The 20193-nt window shown below is 50.6% G+C and overlaps 8 protein-coding genes across 8 annotated transcripts; 4 read left to right on the top strand and 4 right to left on the bottom strand.

Annotated features, from left to right (window-relative positions):
• Window positions 1-201: 201 nt before the first annotated feature.
• UV8b_06444 (uncharacterized protein) lies at window positions 202-2233 on the bottom strand (the record flags this gene model as incomplete). Its single annotated transcript, XM_043143941.1, has 6 exons — window positions 202-303; window positions 424-657; window positions 753-1534; window positions 1621-1731; window positions 1816-2052; window positions 2149-2233. 6 exons carry the CDS (start codon window positions 2231-2233, stop codon window positions 202-204), a joined length of 1551 nt encoding a protein of 516 aa, XP_042999876.1.
• A 975-nt stretch (window positions 2234-3208) lies between these two features.
• UV8b_06443 (uncharacterized protein) lies at window positions 3209-5173 on the top strand (the record flags this gene model as incomplete). The annotated part of the gene is made up of 4 exons (XM_043143940.1): window positions 3209-3439; window positions 3555-3655; window positions 3853-4858; window positions 4958-5173. 4 exons carry the CDS (start codon window positions 3209-3211, stop codon window positions 5171-5173), a joined length of 1554 nt encoding a protein of 517 aa, XP_042999875.1.
• Window positions 5174-6069: 896 nt separating this feature from the next.
• Window positions 6070-7409, top strand: UV8b_06442 (uncharacterized protein; the record flags this gene model as incomplete). Its single annotated transcript, XM_043143939.1, has 3 exons — window positions 6070-6092; window positions 6255-6817; window positions 6916-7409. The coding sequence occupies 3 exons, from the start codon at window positions 6070-6072 to the stop codon at window positions 7407-7409; spliced, it is 1080 nt and encodes a 359-aa protein (XP_042999874.1).
• A 194-nt stretch (window positions 7410-7603) lies between these two features.
• Window positions 7604-9910, bottom strand: UV8b_06441 (uncharacterized protein; the record flags this gene model as incomplete). The annotated part of the gene is made up of 1 exon (XM_043143938.1): window positions 7604-9910. The coding sequence occupies one exon, from the start codon at window positions 9908-9910 to the stop codon at window positions 7604-7606; it is 2307 nt and encodes a 768-aa protein (XP_042999873.1).
• Window positions 9911-10609: 699 nt separating this feature from the next.
• UV8b_06440 (uncharacterized protein) lies at window positions 10610-11060 on the top strand (the record flags this gene model as incomplete). The annotated part of the gene is made up of 4 exons (XM_043143937.1): window positions 10610-10614; window positions 10740-10824; window positions 10889-10949; window positions 10999-11060. 4 exons carry the CDS (start codon window positions 10610-10612, stop codon window positions 11058-11060), a joined length of 213 nt encoding a protein of 70 aa, XP_042999872.1.
• Window positions 11061-11366: 306 nt separating this feature from the next.
• UV8b_06439 (uncharacterized protein) lies at window positions 11367-12223 on the bottom strand (the record flags this gene model as incomplete). The annotated part of the gene is made up of 3 exons (XM_043143936.1): window positions 11367-11840; window positions 11909-12120; window positions 12181-12223. 3 exons carry the CDS (start codon window positions 12221-12223, stop codon window positions 11367-11369), a joined length of 729 nt encoding a protein of 242 aa, XP_042999871.1.
• A 755-nt stretch (window positions 12224-12978) lies between these two features.
• On the top strand, window positions 12979-14375 carry UV8b_06438 (uncharacterized protein; the record flags this gene model as incomplete). Its single annotated transcript, XM_043143935.1, has 4 exons — window positions 12979-13076; window positions 13152-13243; window positions 13342-13542; window positions 13594-14375. The coding sequence occupies 4 exons, from the start codon at window positions 12979-12981 to the stop codon at window positions 14373-14375; spliced, it is 1173 nt and encodes a 390-aa protein (XP_042999870.1).
• A 1089-nt stretch (window positions 14376-15464) lies between these two features.
• Window positions 15465-18804, bottom strand: UV8b_06437 (uncharacterized protein; the record flags this gene model as incomplete). The annotated part of the gene is made up of 6 exons (XM_043143934.1): window positions 15465-15868; window positions 15941-16273; window positions 16330-16557; window positions 16655-17486; window positions 17537-18593; window positions 18773-18804. The coding sequence occupies 6 exons, from the start codon at window positions 18802-18804 to the stop codon at window positions 15465-15467; spliced, it is 2886 nt and encodes a 961-aa protein (XP_042999869.1).
• Window positions 18805-20193: the final 1389 nt, after the last annotated feature.

Genomic DNA, 20193 nt, shown 5'->3' with positions numbered 1-20193 from the left:
TGCTTTCACCGTCTCGCTGCCTGGACGACGTCTTGGTCAAACAACACGCCACTTACTACTCATAGGGCGGCAACATTTCCGTGTCAAGGTAGATGGAATACATGGGCATGAGAGTTTCTGCTACAATGTTGTGACATGGATTTTTTTTTTTTTTTTGGATCCCCTCGTCATGATGCAAGCTGCGATAGAAGAGGCCCGGCTTTACGCCAGGGAGCGTATTATATAAAACAGCAAGTAGGCTTGCGCACCCAGAACCTCTGAAATGGTGGCTAGTTCTACTCTGTGGTCGTTGAACTTGAACCACTATGCCAAAAAAAAAAAAAAAAAAAAAAAAAAAACACCCCCATCAGCTCCCGCTGCACAGCATGGATGGGAATATGAAAAGGAAAAAAAAGGAGAGGAAAAAAAAAAAAAAAAACTTACCTGATCGGCGACCCTGCAGTACGATACATAGTGGCCCGTCTCTATTTCTCCCACGTGCACAACGACGCTCAAGAGATCGTACATGCAGGACCGTTCCAATTCTAGGCTTTCCCGGTTGTCTCGGTTGCGAACCCTGTTGGTGTAAGGGAGCATGTTGAGCTGCAGGGGAAACTGGACGCCATGGTCAATCTTGGAGGCTGCTCGATCGTGTCTGCCCTGCTTGTACTCAAAACGCTGGAAAAGGGGGCGGGAGAGGGGGGGTTCACACTTTTTAGTCATCATTTCCCAGATACTCTCGAACAGCACCCGCAACGTTGGTGGAAACCTACCTTGAGCTGGATCGACAAGACGTTGGGCAGACGCTTGATGCTCGTGTAGCGTTTTGCTTGTTGAGGGGAAGAACAGCCGTGGCAGCGGTATTCGCACTTGTCAAACTTGACATACTCTTCGTCCAAGCAGTCATTCAGGGTCAAGGCTGGCACTTTTTGGCCCGTCTTTTTGGCCCTTCTTTGCATCAGAGTGTCGAGGCCGAGACTGAGATCCAGGAATGATTGCACGGTATTAGTAGTTCCCTTGCAGTTCTGGCAAGTCGTCGTTGTCTGCATCTTCCCGTAGAACGTTTGGTGAATGATGCAGTTGCAGCTGTGCTCAGACCCTATTTCCGGCCTCTTGCCGTCTCCGTTGCGTTCGTGCAGCTCCTCGGCCAGAAACTGGAAGAATTCGTGCGCGTCCTGCTCCTTTGTCGTGACGAGGTTTTCGAAAGCCTTCTTCTCAGAAATCCAGAAGCCAGACAAGATATTCGCTGCCGTGTAACCATTGGTGTTTTCCAACGCGTAAAAGTCTTGAAACATGTCGTCCATGGCACAGCTCAGGCAGTGAGAATCAAGGCAGTCGGGGTTTCTCTGATGTCCGTCGCTGAGGTAGAAGTTGCGCAAGAGCGGATTATGCAGGAAGCTCTGAAGCACAACGTTCTGGTAACATGTGGCACCAGCATTGTAGATGCCCCGCAAGCCATTCGCCCTGCAAGACGATATCGTCGTGTTGGAGCTTATGTAACGGGGATCTTCTTTTATCGAGTCCATGAAGAGCTCGTCAGGCCTTCTCTTGCGCCCTACGTGGGATATATGTTTTCAGCGTCGCGTCCCTCTACAAACTGCTAATATGCGCATAGCCAAAGCAAAGCAACATGGTACGAACCGGAGAATGACCCAGTCCCGATTTTACGTACGCGAAGTTCTTCCAGGGTCGGGTCCCAAACTAAATCGTCGCATATTTGGCAATATAAAGAACCGCTTCGAGAATCGACGTCTAACAATTTCGAGTTAGCACTCAAGAGGACGGTCCGGGCAAGGAGGAGAGCAAAGATTCTCTATTTCTTCCAGAGCAACCTACAAAAGCGGTGTGATTTCTTCGATCCGTGTCGGAGACGATCCTCTTCGGTGACTGTAGTGGGGCATTGGAGGCAGAGGTAGTTGGAGGTGAGCGAGGTGACGGGACGCCCTTCTTGGCTTGTTGATGTTTGAGGTACAATCGGCGTCGAATCAAATATGCCGCGAAGTATCATTTTATAATGTGTAATTGAGCTGTTCATAACTTCTTGTCCCTGGGATAGGAGAAGCTGGACATGTTCTATGAAAGATGGTCAGGGAACTTGCGAGCTGAGGAGCCGGGGTGGGGAAGGAAAGGGGGGGGGGGGGGGGGTTTCTTGGGTTTTATTGTGCATACCGCACCCGAACACGGGGATGCCTGGTGCAGGGGATTTGACTTTTGCATTCTTTGGGGACGCCGGTGTTGTGGGACGGGTGGTCATGATGACTTGGCTGGTTCCAGAGCGGATGAGGGAACAGATTGACGAGGTCCAGTGAAGAGACAAGGCACGACTTGGGAGTTGGGTGAGACAAATGCTTGTTGGGAGATTCGTCGTCAACCGCTTCTTCTAGACCAGGGTCTTGACAAGACCGTCGCCACGCCAGCTGCAGAAAGGCTGATTAGATCAGGCGGTGGCGATATCGCAGCCTGTTCCGTTAGATACGCCCGCATCTACTCATCAGAAGCAACTCTACCTTCTTCTGAATAACTCAAGCCGCTCGTACTCTGTCGGAATGGCAAAAAAGCGACGACCTGGCGATGGCGAGGTTGATGCCAGAGGCTGAGGCCCGCCTGGTCAACCAAGTTTCGTGCGATTTGGACAAGAGCGGAAAGAAGAGGCTCTGTGCCGGTGCAAGATACGAGCTCGATTGAACATCTATCTCGGCTTGTTGACTCGGTGACGGAATGGAATGATCAGGTCCGTCCCAGACTCCCGGTTGGCCGTGGCCGTAGATATCCAGCAAACGATAAAGGATGGATGATGGTCTGTCAACCACGAACAGCTCCGTAGCATTATAACCAACGCTGCTTTGGCCTTTGGCGGTAATCGGTAATCGTAATCGATAACCAAGTACGGAAGTACGGATGCCGGTCTGGTCGGTTTAACCTTGCAGCAAAAAAGCTGCCCTGCATCTATCCGGAGGCGCTGGAAATGCACTGTGGGGTGTGGCGGGAGCAGCTCATTCGCTGGGCCCGGTGGGCCACTCGTCCCCCGCCCCACCACCTCCTTCCCCGAGTCATCCATCCTCCACCAAAACTCCTGCAAGTTCACTTGCTCGATGGACCGTTAATTAACAACCAACAACCATTGCCCTTGATCCACGGATTCGCCAAGATAGTGCGTGATGCTTTCTCATGTCCTGATCCCCGACGCTGTATGCTCAAAACAACTAACTTTGCTACCAGAGCACATAGGATGGAAGTGGAGGCTCTGCAAGCCCAACTCAGCCATGCGCTGCAGCGAGCCTCGATTGCATTCCAAAGAGTCCCAGGCTCTGCCGTTCTTGTCAGGTACATCCGGTCGAGCTACCAGAACGATCCAGTGCGGTCCGCCATTGAACTTGTCTTGGTCTTATTCTTCATACGATATCTGTTGTCTCCGTCTTACTCGACTCATAAGCAAAACTTTGTCAAACTCGGAGAAGATGTTGGTTGCCTTTTTTTTTTTTTTCCAAGTCTTCCTTGCAACGTTCATTGTGTTGGACAGTGGCGTTTCAGGATTGGATTTCATGGCATTTCGCTGACCTTGCAATCGGACGTAGGAAATCGACGAGTTGATTGACGATTGGGCACCAGAACCACTTGTGTCCGAACAGACAGCACTAGAGGAGGCCGAGAGTGACAAGCTTCCTGTTATTGTCGGGTAGGTAGTACCTCAGCCATTGCCCTTTTTCTTCTTCTTCTTCTTCTTTTTTCTTTTCTTTTCTTTTCTTTTTTTTTTTTTTTCAATTCTAGGTTCCATTTTGTTCTACTTGATTTTCCTCGGAATCGTCCTGGCCTTGTTCTGTGCTATGCTTGGTCTAGATCACACTCGCTAAAATGCGCCTTTTCAACGTATAGACCTACTGGACCCAAAGTCAAGCTGTCGACCGGTAGAACCGTAACGAACCTGGCCTCTTATAACTTCTACAACTTCAACGCCAATGAGCAGATCAAAGAGAAGGCTATTCAGACCTTGCGGACTTATGGGGTTGGCCCTTGCGGTCCTCCTCAGTTTTACGGCACCCAAGACGTGCACGTCAAGGCCGAAGCTGACATATCCAACTATCTCGGGACCGAGGGCTGCATTATCTATGCGCAGGCCTTCTCCACAATCTCCAGTGTCATTCCCGCATTCTGCAAGCGTGGCGACGTCATCATTGCTGATGAGGCAGTGAATTACTCGATCCGCAAAGGATTGCAGGCTTCTCGGAGCAACATCAAATGGTTCAAACATGGCGACTTTGACGAATTGGAGAGAGCAATGAAGAGCATTGTCGTCGAGCAAGCCAAGGCCAAAAAGCTAACCCGCAGATTTGTCGTCACGGAGGGCTTGTTCGAGACGTGTGGAGACGAGACGAACCTTCCTCGGCTTGTAGAACTGAAGGCGAGATACAAGTTTCGCATCATGCTGGACGAGACTTGGTCCTTTGGCGTGCTGGGCCGCACGGGCCGTGGCCTTACGGAAGCACAGAATGTTGATCCTCAGCAAGTTGACATGATTATCGGCTCCTTGTCTGGTCCACTCTGTGCCGGCGGCGGCTTCTGTGCAGGCGCAAAGGACGTGGTCGAACACCAACGCATCACCTCCTCGGCATACACATACTCGGCCGCCTTGCCTGCCATGCTGGCCATGACGGCGAGCGAAACCGTCAGCCTTCTACAGTCCAATCCCGACATATTGACCCAATGCCGGGAAAACATCAAATTGATGAGGCTACAGCTAGATCCCCGCAGCGACTGGGTAACCTGTACCAGTGCTGCAGAGAACCCCGTTCTGCTGCTTGTCTTGAAGGCCGAAGTCGTGGCCACCAGAAAACTCGGTTTTGATGACCAGGAACGCATCCTGCTGGAGTGCGTCGACGAGGTGAGTGCTCAAAAGCCTTTGGACAAGGTCGTATCATGGCGTCGGTGTCATTTACTCTCGGAACATCCGCGAATGCCCGCCTAAACTTTGTTTGGTTAGTGCCTATTGAACGGAGTCCTCATTGCCAGGCTCAAGACGAGACCGTACGCAAACGCCATTGCCTCCCGAGACAGCAACTGGGTTCCTCAACCGGCTTTGAAAATATGTGTTTCATCTGGCCTTTCGAGGAAAGACATCGACAAGGCGGGGGCCACTGTGCGACACGCCATTGCCAAGATTATGACGCGAAAAACGAGTAGCAAGGCGAGTTTATAGGTTGTGATCAACCTTTTTTTTTTTTTTTCTTCTACTTGTTCTTCTTCTTTTCCCGGCACCGAGGGCCTGTATGAACCTGGGGGTTGCATTGCACAGAGTCTGCCACCCGTGGTCGTGTAGGAGATCGTGTCCGGATATCGACAATATCAGCCGCTGCGGCGGCGTTGTACTATGGCTATCGGGAAAACACATGGGAGGACGAGGCCTGCCCAGTGTCTCCCCAGAGGGCTGGCATATAGTTATTTCGATTTAAGCGAATATACCAGCACTGAGCACATGGGGGGAAGCTAACTGCTGCTGTCTGCAGACCCTGCAGTTAGTTGCTGGTGGCAGTATAGGACCCGCGCCGGAGCAATTGACATTGAACCAGACAGGTTCAACTCTGGCCCCTCATTCATCTTGACAGGTACATAATAAATTGCCAAAGCCCTTTCATGGCCTAGGCCCTACCTAGGCTGCTTTTCTAAAGTTAAACGGAATGGAATGGATGGCGGGTTCGTGTCGCTGACCTGCTGCTGGTTGTACTCCGAATGTACGGAGTATCCACACTCAGGAGCTCTGTACATCGGTACATTGTTCTTCCGTACCTTAGGTACTAGGTACCTGAGGTAGGTTGCCTCTTGTTAGCTCGTACTCGCAAACTCACAGATTCAAAGCCACTCCTTGGTTAACCTCATGGGCTCTTCAAGATTCAAAAAGGGTCGAGGCGCTACACTGCGACTACCGGCTACCGACTACAGACTACAGACTACAGCGCCGCGGGTGTCGACACCTTCTACTGCGCGCATACGGTGTCCGTCGTCCTTTCATTCTTTCTTTCTAATTCGCACAGCCAAGGCAAACGAAACAAACCAGACACTTTGCAACATCCGCGGCGCTTTCACTGTGCGTCCGCCATGTGGCGAGACCGCACCAACCTGTGAGTCGCCTCTACCAGCTTCATTCAAACTGCTTGGGGCCTGGGAAGGGGGGGGAAGGGGGGGCTGCTTAAGCCGTCGCCGATTTGCGTTGGTTGGTTGGTGATTTCGGACTTCGGCCTGACATTTCTGAACCCTCTTCCCCCCCCCCCCTCCCCCTCTAGTTACATTTCTTATCGCCAATCGTACGGCCATCGCCCTAAGCAACGGAAACCACCATACGCTCATCGCTCCAATCCCACGTCATCCGAGATCCTCTCCGGCGCCTACTCGAACAACAGCTATGGCGCCGACGACCGACGCGGACTGCTCTCGGGCGGCGAGCTGGACGACGACGATGGAGACGCCGTCATCGAAATGGACTTGCTGCCTCCGCGCTGGGCTGATGTGTCGGACGAGATAGGCGACTTGCTGGCGGAGGCGGCTTGCAAGGGCCAAGACCTCGACGTGCTGCACCAGAAACACGTCCTTCCAGGCTTCAACGACGACGAGTCGAAACGAATGGAAGAGAAGCAGATTGAGCTGCTGACGCGGCAGATAACAGGCACCTTCCACAGCTGCCATCGCAGCATCAAGCGCGTGGACGAGCTGGTTCGCGAATCCAAGCATGCCGGAGGCCTCTCCAGGGCAGAGGAGACCATGGCCAAGAACATACAGATATCCCTGGCGGCCAGGGTGCAGGAAGCAAGCGCCAGCTTCAGAAAGAAGCAGAGCGTGTACCTCAAGAGTACGCAACGCGGATAAATGCCGTTCGCCGTTCGCAATTCGCCGTTCGGGGCGATGCATGGGCTACTGTTTGCTAACGAAACGACGGCGAGTTTCTAGAGCTTCGCGATATGGACGGCCTAGCCAGCTTCCCAGCAGCCGAGCGGTCGTTGACGCCGCAGCCCGGCTCGTACTTGGACCCGTCTCTGCAGGAGTCTGATGCCGACCGGTCGTTTTCCCAGTCGACCCTCCTCGCCGCGTCGCAGCAGAAGCCGCTGGGTCTTGACGACGCCACGATTAGAAAGCGGGAAGGGGAAATCGAGGAAATCGCGCAGGGCATCATTCAGTTGTCGGATCTGTTTCGCGATCTTCAGAACATGGTCATCGATCAAGGCACCATGCTGGATCGCATCGACTACAACGTCGAGAGCATGAGCGAGCATGTCAAGGGGGCTGACGAGGAACTCCAAATCGCATCGGGCTATCAGAGGAGGACGGCCAAACGAAAAGTTATTCTGCTCTTAATCCTCGTCATTGCCGGGCTGTTCATTTTATTGTTGGTCAAGCCGAGACGGCGGTCGCAAAGCGTTGCCAAACGCGCAAAAATAGAATAATAAAACAGCTGCACAGCTCGCAAGGTGTGCTCCTAGACGACTTTTTGACCAGCGGGAGCCATCTGGTATCCCGACATTTTTTTATTTGCTTGTACAATAAAAAAGACTTGGTCACCGCAGAATCGAGTATCGACAATTGTCTAGGCAAATTCCCCCGTCCCCCCCCCCTCTCTCTCTCTCTCCATATCCCTGGTTCAGCCCATCTTGCCATACTTCCGAGGACTCTCGTCGTCATAGAACTGGCCCAACAGTTTCGAGTATCTGATCCAGAGTTTCGGCTGCTGTTTCCCAATCAGATGCGCCATGCTAATCACGTCAGGAAGAATTTCCGAACCCCAAGCTTGATCAACCAGGACCTTCATGCGCTGTAGGGATAGTTCGTGCCTGTCTCGAAACTTTTCCCTCGGATGCCCGGGCATCTGCCTCAATGCAATCCTCGCCAGTGCGGCGGACCGAAGTGCTTGGCAGTCAATAAGAACGCCTTGGTCCCGGAGACAAGCCAGCAGCCTCACGCCACTCGCTACGTCAAACGATGAGATTCCACCTGAAGGGTCCAAAAATGAAGCAGATCTGCACCTTGTACCCAGAGTCTGATCAAAACCCCAACGGATGATGGATCGCTGCAGCTTCCGGTCAAATATCTTTTGGACCGGGTGCTGCCGGTGGCGAAAAGGTAGATCTGCAGGAATACGCCCCTCCAAGCGCCGTTGGGCGTCCGGTGATGCATCCTCTGGCATTCCATCGCTCGGCTGCCAAGTCACTGCTGTCTGCACCTCAGGGCCGCCGGGCGGGGTGGGCGTTTCCTGATTTTCATCAAGAGGCTCCGACTGCGTCGACGTCGGATGGTCTGGAAGATGAGCGTTGCTCGGGGGGAGTCCTGGTTGGAAGGTGTTTGGTGGAAGGTCTTCAGGGTGAACTGGCATCAGACCGCCCATGCGAGGAGAGTACATCTGCACGATTTCCTCACATAGCTGCCCAAGTTCATCAAGCCGGCCGAGACGTCCGAGGTTGTAAAGCAACAGCTTCCAGTACCGTATCGGTATGGGAACCTCGTGAAGTGCCACTCGGCGAATCATGTCAATAGCCCTGTTCAGTGGAGACTTGGAATCTGCGAGAGCATGCTCTTTTGCACGCGTGCTTCGCTTAGGATGCTTTCCCAGTCTCGAAAAGGCCTCCTCGAGCAAAAGACCCGCATGTTGCTGGCTCAGGTTGACTTTCATTGCTTCCATGCGATCAAGTACGCCTCTAGCCAGGTCCATTCTGCGCTCGGCCAGTGCCTGGTCCAGAAGTGCATTTAATCGGCCCGTGAGGGAGTCGGTCTCGATAGCCAGTTCGACACCCTGCATCAACCTTTCTCTTCTCCAGTGCCCTTCCCGCACGGATGCAGTCATGAGCATTCGACGTCTTCCAACACTATCAAACTCGTCTGGATGAATGTCGCAAGCCAGCAGTTCCTTCAACAGCAGGTCGTCTCCGTTATTGGCGAAGAATACAACTGCTTTGCAGTACGTTTGGGGTGAAATGCTGATGCCCAACTTCTGGATGCAACTGATCCGCCAGGAAATCGATTTCGCGTCCGTCTCTCGCAGTGCGAGAGACTGCAGGGACCTGGGGCCTATCTCGCGAAGACCGAGCTTCTGCGCCAGATGAATGGCGAACTCAATCGATGTCCAGGAGCTGGCAAAAAGCCTTGCCACAATTCCATCGCTGTACTGGCCTTTGTCGGAGCCGTTGTTGTTGGTGCTGGCTTGGGGGGGATCTGGCTGTGCCGAAGTTTCAGGCCCGCCTTGCAAAACCGCGGTTTCGTGCGTTGTGAGAACGATGGATGGGTAATATCGGACAAGGAACTGAAGGAATGGCTTGGATTTTCTGTCTACAGGAAAGTCCCCGAATATCAGCAGCTTCTTGCGCCATATGCGGGCTAAATTCGATAAACCGGTCTCGAAAAGCACAGGAATTATATGGTCGTATAGTTTCCTTTTCCCACCAACAATGTAAAGTGCTCTCAGGCTGCTTTGCATCTGCGGCGACGGGTTGACGACATGGCTTGCGAGCAAGGCCCCAAACACATCCATCGACGGGGGAAACTTTGGCACAAGAGCTAGATGCCATCGAAGGCTGTCTTCAAACTTGTCATTTTCGAGCTTGTAATGCATGACTTTCTGGTATAACCCTGGCCAGGAAAAGCCCGACTGGGTGAGAAGACGAAGCGCCGAATCGACAAGAGAAGTCAGGCGGGAATCGATGCTCAAGGCAGCGGTCAAGATTTCATCACGGAGCAATTGTGCATCGCTTCGACTGAGTACATCTATTCTTCCGCTCTCCAGTAAATACTCAAACAGCTCCCATATCCCATCGTAACCCTGGCTGCGGCGGATGGGTTTGAGGAAATCCAGCCACGCAGCAGGACAGGCTGCCTGCAGCGCCAGGTCAAGTTCTTTCCTCAAGTCCTGTACTGGATTTCTATTCGAACTCGAACGTCGTTGTGCGGCCGATGTCATGAGTTGGCGCTTACAATTGCTCCCTTTAGAGAGCTGTTTGTTCCATCTCGACGACGACGACGACGACGACGACGACGACGATGGGAACCCTGAGTTACAAACGGAGAGTTCGGTCGACCAAGGTGATGCTGACGTCTTCAACAGTGTTTCGGAAATGAAAGGATGACAGATCGGTATGCCCAATGCAGTTGAATGGCATGCCGAGGCAGGGAGATGCTGGTCTGGTTTGAGAAGATGCTCTCCAAAGATTCCCGGCCCTGCAGCAGTGATTCGGTTGATATTTGCCAAATGACGAAGTGTCAGCTCCGATCTTCGCATTACCAAGAGACCGCATAAGGCAAAATCTATAAAATCACTCGCTGCGTTTTCTGGAGGACCAAAATGAGACCAGATGGGTGGGATTTGTATTTTGCGGCGAGATTGAAAGCCTTCTTCATGATCAAATTACTTATTTAGCAAGCAGATTGGGAGGCGGCGGGCTGCACGTGGTCGGCCACTGGTCAAAATGGTTTCAGCCTAGTGTCGCTGAGTCATCAAGATTGTCGTGCCTTTCAAGTCAACCACCGACGGCAGAGTCCATACTCATTTGCGCGTACAAATATTTTTCGACGACTTCCTTTTTCGACTCCTCGCCACGGACTACCGCAGTAATCGCCTCTGTTGCAAGAGTCATCGCCGTTTCGAATCAGATACTTCAAAATGGGGTCAGTTCTGACGCACGCCCAATGCAATGCTCTCGTGCCGCCTTGATCACCACCTATCATCGTCCCAAATGACTTTTCCCTGCGCAACCTGGACCTTGCTCATTCAACTGCTGACCTGAACAAAGTATCATCGATGCCAAGAACAAGGTGCCCGAGCACCAGAGATTCTACCAGCAGGCATACAAGGCTCACACTCGCCTCTGGATGATCGTGCGTCTTGGTTGATGAACAGCCGACCTCGCCGGCCTCAATGGACATGCTGACGCGACAGCAGGGTTCCCGAAGCCGATGGTACATGACTCCTTATCTAATTGTTTTATGGGGCAGCTTCGGAGGTATGCCGCTCCGATTGGCATTTCCATGGCCAAAACTAACCTGCTCTAGCCACAATGTACGCCGCTGGACGTAAGATTACTGGTCACAATACCTGGTTTGGGAAGGAGTAAGGAGACGGTGGTTTTCAGTTGCCATGCGAGGTAGAGGCGGCCACAGGCCAGCCCATGGAACGGTTCGAGTTAATAAAGATCAGTGCTATTACAGCTGTGCATGTCTCGGCTTGGATGGAGATACTGCTCCCGCTCTACAGAAGATTGTATGTGGGAAGTGAACTGATTTTGTTACATTGTGCCTGCCTCTCGAATCGCCCATAGACTCCGCTCAGAGAGGACATACATGGCTTGAATCGTGTTGCTGTACTGAAAAGCAAAATTAACCAGAGCTCGCCTGTGCTAGCTGAACATCATACTGATGGATCAATATCCTGTAGCTCCTGGGGCCTTCTCATCCTTCCGCAAACTTGCCAACATTTCTCGAAAACGTTCTTTCCCAGAGGCTGCAGCGCCACCCTTTGTGCCTTTTCCACTCAGGTCCACGAGTTTGGCAATACGATCCCAACTCGTTCCACTGGATACCATGTCCTCGTGGCTGGCAAGGAACGTCTCGGCCTCTTTTCTCGTCTGGGCAATTCCCTTCTCCTTCTTCGTGTTGTAGTTGTCGTAAAAGTCGTCAATATTCTGTTGGGCTTCCTTGATAGTCTCTTCGCGCTGTGCGGCGAGTTGTTCTGCTCTTTTAGCAATTTGAGCATTGCGCTGCTCTCGCCACTGCTTGATGACCTCCGGTTCTTCTTCGTCCCCAAGAGCCTGAGCCTGAGCCTGAGCCTGAAATCCAGAATTGTAGCTCACAGACGGACCGGTGACAGAGCTGCTTCCTTGCAAACCCGCGGTACCCTAGAAGATATTGTTAGGCGGCTTTCGTAAGTTTTTCCTTCTCCAAAGGTTAGAAATTTGGACTATACCACGGATGGGTTTGCAAGGTCGGGAAACTGTGTCTCAAACGTGGAATCTCCGGCAACGTTCGTTTCTAGGAGGTCGTCGGTTGGTCCCGCAAGCGCTATGGTATCCTGACTCGTCGCAAATTGGCTTGCGTCTTCACCCAAGAGAGCTTTCTCTCTGGCAAGGAAATCATCGGCTGACGGCTCAGCAGCGGGCTCTTTCGCATCGATTTGGCCTGTGAGAGACGGTTAGAATATCTGGCGAAGCTAGGCTTATCGCACTCCAATTCACCGACCTGCAGAATCAAAGTCATCCAAAGAGGGGAATCGATCCGCCATTTTGACTGGATATTGATCTTGGGAAACCGGGGAGATACTAGGTCGGTTCTTATTCGGTGATGTTTTTTTGAGTAAATGTTCGGGGGCAGGCGTTGTTGGCTCAGCAGCGAATTGGAGGCTTACATTCAACCAGACTTCTGGAGGCACCCAGTTGGTGACTGACTGACTGGAACCACAGGCGCATGTTGCTGCCAAGACTTCCCACTATGCTGCCGGGGGGGCACCACCCCCCCCCCCCCCCCAAGCCCGCTGGCCTGCCGCACAAGAGGTGGTTCTGCCGGGCGGTAAAACAAAGGGATCTGTACAGCTGTACTCCGTATGGCACATATGTTTGTGGTTTGTGTGGGTCTGGTCGGAGCAGCAAACGCCTCGCCAAACGAAGACCAAGAAAAGAAGCAGCTCTTGCTGATGGACGAATGCCAAAAAAATAACCACTTTTGCCACTCGGGACGCCACGCAGCAAAGCGCCAAAAGCAACCCATTGCGATTGCGATTGTCGGCTGTTCGTTCGCTCACGGATGCACTCGGTCATGATTCCGACACTGACACTGCCAAGCCATCTCTCAATTTATCCCCTCGTATCCGCACATGCAACCGTGACGCGATAACTGCCAAACAAGCGGACCACTCAAGCCCACCCAAAGGGGGTCCGGCAGACAGACAAGTCAAAGACATCGATCGTGCTGCATGCAGGGTCGATTTTGGAAGTCCTCCCTCCTTACTTGCGCAGTCTTTCCACTCTCCACGAGGTCTCCATGGCTTACAACGATGACTCGGTCCTGGCGCGACTCTCCTCCCTTAACGAGAGCCATGACAGCATCGCGACCGCAGCTCAGTGGATAATGTTCCATCGGTAAGCGGGCCTGCAAAACACTACGCGACCGTATGCATGCAACGACAGCCGTGCTAAGTCTTGTACAATATCTAGGCGTCATGCGGATAGAACGGTTCAGCTCTGGATGCAACGCTTGAAGGATTCGTCCAGTACCAAACGACTGAGCTTGATTTATCTTGCCAACGGTAAATGGTTCCCCCGAGTTTGGATTTGACAACTGTCCTTATATTCTGTCGTGCCGGTACGCCAACAGTTGCGGCTGACTCATTGCCATCAAAAACAGAGGTTGTTCAGCAGTCGAGGATACGGCATAAAGAGGATTTTGTCATAGCATTCTCCCCCGTTGTCGCCGAGGCCTCGGCTACGGCATACAAAGGTGCTCCCGCGGAAATACAGGCGAAATTGCGCCGTGTCATAGATGTTTGGAAAGACAGGTCCATCTTCGAAGCTCCTATTCAGGAAGCCATTCATGCGCGGCTAGATGGTATGTGTCAACGCCGCTCACCTCTAACCTCTATACTCACAACCGTGGCAGAAATCGATAAAGCCCGAGGCGTTCCGCTCTCTGGCTTTGGGGTATCTCCCTTCAAAGGTGCCTCGGTGCCACCCGAGTTTGCTCCTCTGGTTACCGCTCACCAAAAGATCGTGAAACTCAACCGCACTTCACAGACGACCGTATCGTCCGCCATCCAAGAATATGACAGCCAGGTGGACCCGGAAGCGCCCGTCCCGTCAGCGCCCGTATATGCAGCTCGTCTCAACGGTCTATTAAAAACACTAGTAAATGCAGACAATGCAGTCGCTGAATGCGTCAAAGCCCGCGAAGCCCTCGTGGCCGGGCTGGAAAAGATGCTCGAGGTTCACCGGTCTGCCTTGGTGAACGAGAAGAAGACATCAGAAGATATACTCGAACGGAAGACGAAGATTGAAAATCAAAAACAGGAGGTGGAGACGGCCATCATGCGTGCCTTGGGGCCACCAGAGAGCAATGGGGCAATGGCGGGGAGTGACTCTGGAAGCCCTCATCCCGAACCAGATCGGCCGGAGATGGAAGCGCTCACCCCCCCTCCGTTGCAGGATGATTCTGCCGCAGGGCCGTCAGAAGGACTTGATGTGGCCGATGCCGTGTCAGCACCTGGCAACAACATGGATATGAGCCAAGAACATGCACAGCCACATCGCGCAATGCCCGAATCTGCCAACGGACCCAACAAGAGACGACGCATAGACGACACAGGAGACTTTATTGATCTTGGTGGTGACGATGGCATAGAACCTGAAGTGGCGGAGATGCTGCAGGATTCGCCTAGTGTATGAGTGTAGGAATTCGAAGGAGCCACATGTCCATGGAACTTTTATCGTTTTTACCACGTGCTTGAAATTTCTCATTGTACAGCAAGATTGAAAATGAATAGTCCACAATCCGGGATTTAGGAAGTGCAAACCAGGTTTTCACAGCCCAAGCCGTGGGTTAAGTAATTTCGGGCTTTTTCAAAATGCCCGATTTAGACCAGTCGACTTGAACCCTCATTTGGGGAAAAAAAAAATTAAAAAAAAAAAAAAAACCTATGCCGGCTGTTGAATTGGTCGCGGGGTCAAGAGTGTTCAAAATGCAATATTGTTGGAGGGCGCACAATTATGGATATACCTTCTTCATGTTGGCTTTATCTGCAGGTATGTTAGGTAAAAAGAACCTAGCACTGTATCGCGCCAAGCTGGTTCCGGGTGATAGTCACCTCTTGTCAGCTCGCTTAAAACAATTTGACAGCAGACATGGTTGTCGTTGGGCCTCTCGGTGACTTTGTTGAGCCGTCGCACGATTATTAACGACCGGAACACTGTGACAGCCAGCGACAATGACCAGGCACAGCCATTCTACCCAAGATGCTGTGCCACACTCGTAGTGCTTGTAATTCTATGCTGTTTTCCGAATCCTAGGAGCCTTGCCATTATCATGTGGTCCTGTAATGTCGTGGTCGTGTAATTCTGATGATGCCTCGCACCGTGTTGGCCCTTATGCCTGCCTACCTACCTCTTATAACTTCCTCTGTCGTTTGGTTTATTTTCCTCCGTTCTATAATGTCATCGCCGAAAGGGCAGAGGGGGCCATCTCTGTAGCAAAATTGTGAAAATAGCAAGGAACGCCTGGCGAGGCTTTCCCCATGCCCCATGACAAGTGATGCAGATGAAAAATCAGCACATCAGGGTCTGGTATAATGATCACGATAGCAGGCACCCAATAGTACGGAGACAATTCTAGTAGAGCCATCGGTAGTTGGCCATCACAGCCGCGGGTGCCCATAAGCGCAGCCTCAATCAGGCATTCAGCAAGTGCCCATGTCTACAGAATCGGCTCAGTTTGTTCAGTTCGTGCCTGCATGATAAGCTAGTGAATACATCCTTCATTCATAGTTTCAAATTTGCTTTCAGCACGGAAAATGCCATCTCTCTGTTGCCGACAGTGAGGAGAGAAATCAATTGGTTTGCGAAGATGATGGAAGAAAGTTCGGGCTTCCCCGCTTCGCTTCTGCACGAGTCCAGAGCCTTTGCGTAGTAACTTGAGCCCAGGTAGCTTATTCCAAGCAATTGGAAAAGGCGGCCTAGGTTGTAGTAGCGCTCGGCTGCGCAACTAGGTCCGTCGTTGTTCGAGTTGTGCAAAGCGTACTGGGACAGAAAGGCTTGGCCTTGCAAAATTAAATATTGGCGATTGCTTGATTGCCTTTTCAATCCGTAGTGGACGTATGCCAGCCCCAGGCTGAGGTTTACCATATCATTGGTTGGGTCAAGCGATCGCGCTCTGAAGAAGTAGCCTATAGCAAAAAAAGAGTCAGTCTGACATCGTCTCCAAATCTTCATCTATTCCGATCGGTAGGCGCCCGTACCTAGAGCGTACGAATAGCTAGTCGAGGTGAAGAGAATATGACCGTAAAGCATTAACAGGCATATATCAATGTCTAAAGGAGCAGTCTCTCCTTGTTCGACTTTTCCGGCACCTCCCCGTTGCATGGCGGCCGTCTCGTGGCTAGAATCGATGGCTTTGATCTGTCGCAGAATGTATTTCTGGGCTGGACCAGACGTATACCAGGACACGGGTGACTGGCAAAGCAAAGACAGAAGAGCAAACATGCGATACGAGTCGGTTATTGCGCGGTCACGCATCAGTTGTCGAGCGATGGCAACGCATCGCTCATCGTCGTTAGCGTAAATGGCACATACTACCCCAGTCAGTGTTCCTGCTGCCATTCTTTCGAATGGGGGCCAGTTTTCATACCGCTCCATGCCACATAGATGCAGAATTCATGCCTTGGGGACTGGAAGACTGTTGAGTCTTTTGCTGCGGCACACACTTGGTACGCTTCTTGCCAGCGATTCATAGTTGCCAATCCGATGGCGTAGTCGAGGAATAAGTCTAGCCAATCGTCAAAGGTGATTCCTTGATGCGTTGTGGTATTCAAGGCTTCAGGTTGTTGGGTGTGTTGGCCAGGAACCGGGGCAATCGCTGCCGGGAATTAGTCCACCAAGTATGCACCGAGGTTGAAACAAGACAAAACCAACGGTTTTGCGCATGGGCGTCTTGCAGATTTCGTCAGACTTACATCGGGTTAGTCTCTCGTACATCTTGGAGAGCTCCGTGTCTGGCGACTCTCCCGTGCCGTTATTCAATGGTCCATTCGACCCCAGAAAATGCAAGTACTTATCCCAAGTGTAAAACCTCTTCAATGACCTAAAATCGTCAATGAGCTCTTTGGAACACGACATCCATTGTGATACCAAATCAGTCTGGCCCGCCGATATCTTTCGCTTGAGGTCCCGTACAACGTGAAAGTATTGCGAGAGTTTAAGAGCACGAGCTTGTTCGTCCTGGCGACGTTTATCTGGGCCAGCAAGTCTCTTCGGTCGATACCTCCTTGGTATCATCGGCCTGCCCGCGGGGCCTCCTGGAGTGACCCTGGTTGCGGCATTTCCCAAGGAATACCGCCGGAAAGCTCGTTGCGGTGTCTTCGCCGAGATGTGAGAATTTCTGGCTAATTCCTCGGATGCATCGCCGACGACGTTGCCTTGTGCGCCACGCAAAGCTAGCGCTTCTGCGGCTAGAATGAGAGCCTCCTCATCCTCTCTGGCTTTCTCATATAAGTTTGCAAGCTCAATCCGAGCGTCGATGTTTTCTTCATCAAGATCCAAAGCGGCAAGAAATAGTTCCTCGGCTTTTGCCTGTTGTCCCGAGCCTAGATAGCAGCGTCCTAGTTGGAGCAGTACAGCAGCATCTTGGTCGCCCGGCATGTTTTGCAGCAATTCAAAATACTGTATTGCTTGCGTGAAGTGTCCGCATTCATTGAGCTCGGCTCCTAATTCGTATGCTAGGAAAGGAAAGTCCTTGGCAAATATTTCCGTCGAAATATCGCCTGGATTCAGGTAGCTTAGATGGTTCTTATACATTAGTGCCGAGGAAATAAGCATTGGAGAAATGAGACACTCACTAAAGCTTCCTGTGTGTCTCCAAGTTTGAGGCGATATATTGCCAATCGAGCACGAAGATCCAAAGGCAAGGTTCGCCTTGGCTGTTGCACAGTTTCGCCGAGAGCAATGTAGTCAGTGACGGATAACCGTCGTGCGTCTGAAATGTCCAACTCTCTGTCATCCATCTGCCAATCATCCCAGAAGGTTTCATTCAAGCGCCCTGAAAGCCATCTGGAGATTCGTTTCAGCTCATATATCGCTTCGGCATAGCTCTCTACCATCGCCAGCAGCTCTACATAAATGCCGACATCATGCCATAGATAGTCTTTTTCCTGCTCGCTTTCGCCAGCAATTATGTGTGCGAAGCATCGTTTATAAGCGGAAATTGCAGGGAGTATGGCAGATGCCGCATTTCTGCTATCAATGCTTGCTTCCGCTAATCTTCTTATGATTTCCAGGTCATATGGACGTTGCTTGACAATAAACTTATACTCTGCAATGGCGGCCAGAAGGTGACCCTGTCGGTGACAAACGTCGGCTTTGCCGATGCGAGCTTCGATGTTTGTCCGATCTGCCCTTAGGGCTGCTGAGAAACAAAGCCTTGCAGTATTCAAATTGCTCGAGTCGGCGTCATTCATGGAGTCCAGCGCAAAGGAGGCACACCTGAGCCAGCCCGATACATCCTTCGGTCGAAGGTGTGCTGCGTAGACCATAGCAGACAGTGCTCTATCTAGTTCACCCCGCTCGCTAAATATCGCTGAAAGTGCCGTCCAAGCTTGGTGGGTTTCCGCATTGATCCTGATGACCTCGAAAGCTATGTCAATGGCCTGGTCATAGTTGCCACTGAGGAAAGCCTGGTTAACCTTCGAGAGCCTGGCGGTAATGTCGCCTCTAGGTTTCGCTGCTTTTCGTGGACCCCGGGCTCCCCTCCCTCGCGCTGCACTCCGCCTTCCTTGGGGAGCATCAGAAGCCCCTCTATGGGATGCCAAGAATTCTCTTACGGATTCATCAAACCTGGCAATGTCTCCTTGGAGCGCCTCAAGATCAGAGTCAACGTCGGATTCATCATCAGACGGCCTTTTGAACATCGATCGTTAGTTCCGCTATCGAGCTCGATTCTCATTCCGTAGCGAAGAAGGGACCAAAGAAACAAAGAAGATTAAGAAAGAGAATGGGAAGGAGTGGGAGAAACGGGACAGGGATGACAAGGAGACTGAACATGGAAAAGTAGACTGGCCATGTTAGCAAGTCTTTACCTTCCTGAAGGAGATCTATCCGTAGTCTCCATTCCGTTTACCTGTTATAGAATATTCGAATCTTGCTGCAAATGTTGGACCTGGGTTTTCACGGTAATACACCCAATAAGTTGGCAGTGGAAAGATGACGCGGTTTGATTGCAAGTCACAGCTCAACCGAGGTTGTTTCGTACGGGTCTCCTAGGTGGAGGAAGGTTTGGACTGCCTGCAGTTGTGAAGCAAGATGGGGGCAACATTTTCCAGCTTTTACTTTTAAAATATAATAATAAGAACCTTTTAATAAATGCGCTTATAACTAGCCTTAACACGGTGCTTACATAATCATTTTTTTTTAGTTTTAGCTGATTAAGATTATATAATATTAGATTTTTTCTTGTAATAAAAAAATGTCAAGATTTTATATATATTAAAGATATTATTATTATTAAATTACGCTAGAGGCTATTTAGAGCTAAATAACCTATCTAGTACTTCTATAGAGATAATTTAGAAAGAAAAAACCCGGCAGCTAGAAGGAAAACCCTTCCTATAATCTTAATTTCTACTTTATATCGCCCTACAGTAGGGGCAGTAGGTATCCAATGCGTAAAAGAATAGGATATATAACCGCTTAGGACTATATCTAGCGGTATTACTTAGAAAGAGTGCGAGTATAAATTCTAAGAGTATTAGGCCTAGATCGGAATACTATTAGGTGCGAAATAAAGGGAAGGTAAGGCTAAAGGGGTAGGATTAGCGGTATTCTCGCTAAGTGCACGCCTTTAGGGGCCTAGGCATATCTTAGGCGCATTAGTCTATAGTATATAAGCAAAAGTAAGCTGAATTTAAAGATAGAAGTGATTAGCCTTAGGCACTATATTGGTATATAGGTTAATAATACCCCCTAGCTTTATACCTTTTCTTTTTTTTCTTTTTTTCCTCTATAGTGCTAATTCTAAAGTATATAATAACCCCTCTATTGCAATATAAGGCCGATACTAACCCTATTAATAGATCAGTAGCAGTAGTAATAATAGCAATAGCAATAGCTATAATAATAAGAATAAGAATAAGAATAGTAATAGTAGAAGTAAAAATGCCTAAACGGTCGGCGATACTAAATAAAAAGGTAAATATAGGTCTTATGCGCTATAAAACCGCTTTTAACCTTTATATAGTAGCCTAGAGAATTATATATATAGCTATACGGGCTATATCTAATATACTTAGAGGACCCTAAGTATTAATACTATAATTAATAAGGTATAAGCTAGGTTATACCCACTTTTTAGCGAGGTTAATATAGGTAGGGACTAAAGCGGCCTACTATCCTTATACCCTAGCGGGTAAGATATATATACCCCTAAAGAAGACCCCTAAAAATTAAATCCTAATATAAGAACTCCTAAATATATAGGAGACTATTATTAGGGGGATAAAAG

Source organism: Ustilaginoidea virens, chromosome 5, assembly GCF_000687475.1.
Source record: "Ustilaginoidea virens chromosome 5, complete sequence".
NCBI lineage: Eukaryota > Fungi > Ascomycota > Sordariomycetes > Hypocreales > Clavicipitaceae > Ustilaginoidea > Ustilaginoidea virens.
This window is presented reverse-complemented; position numbering and strand designations above follow the sequence as displayed.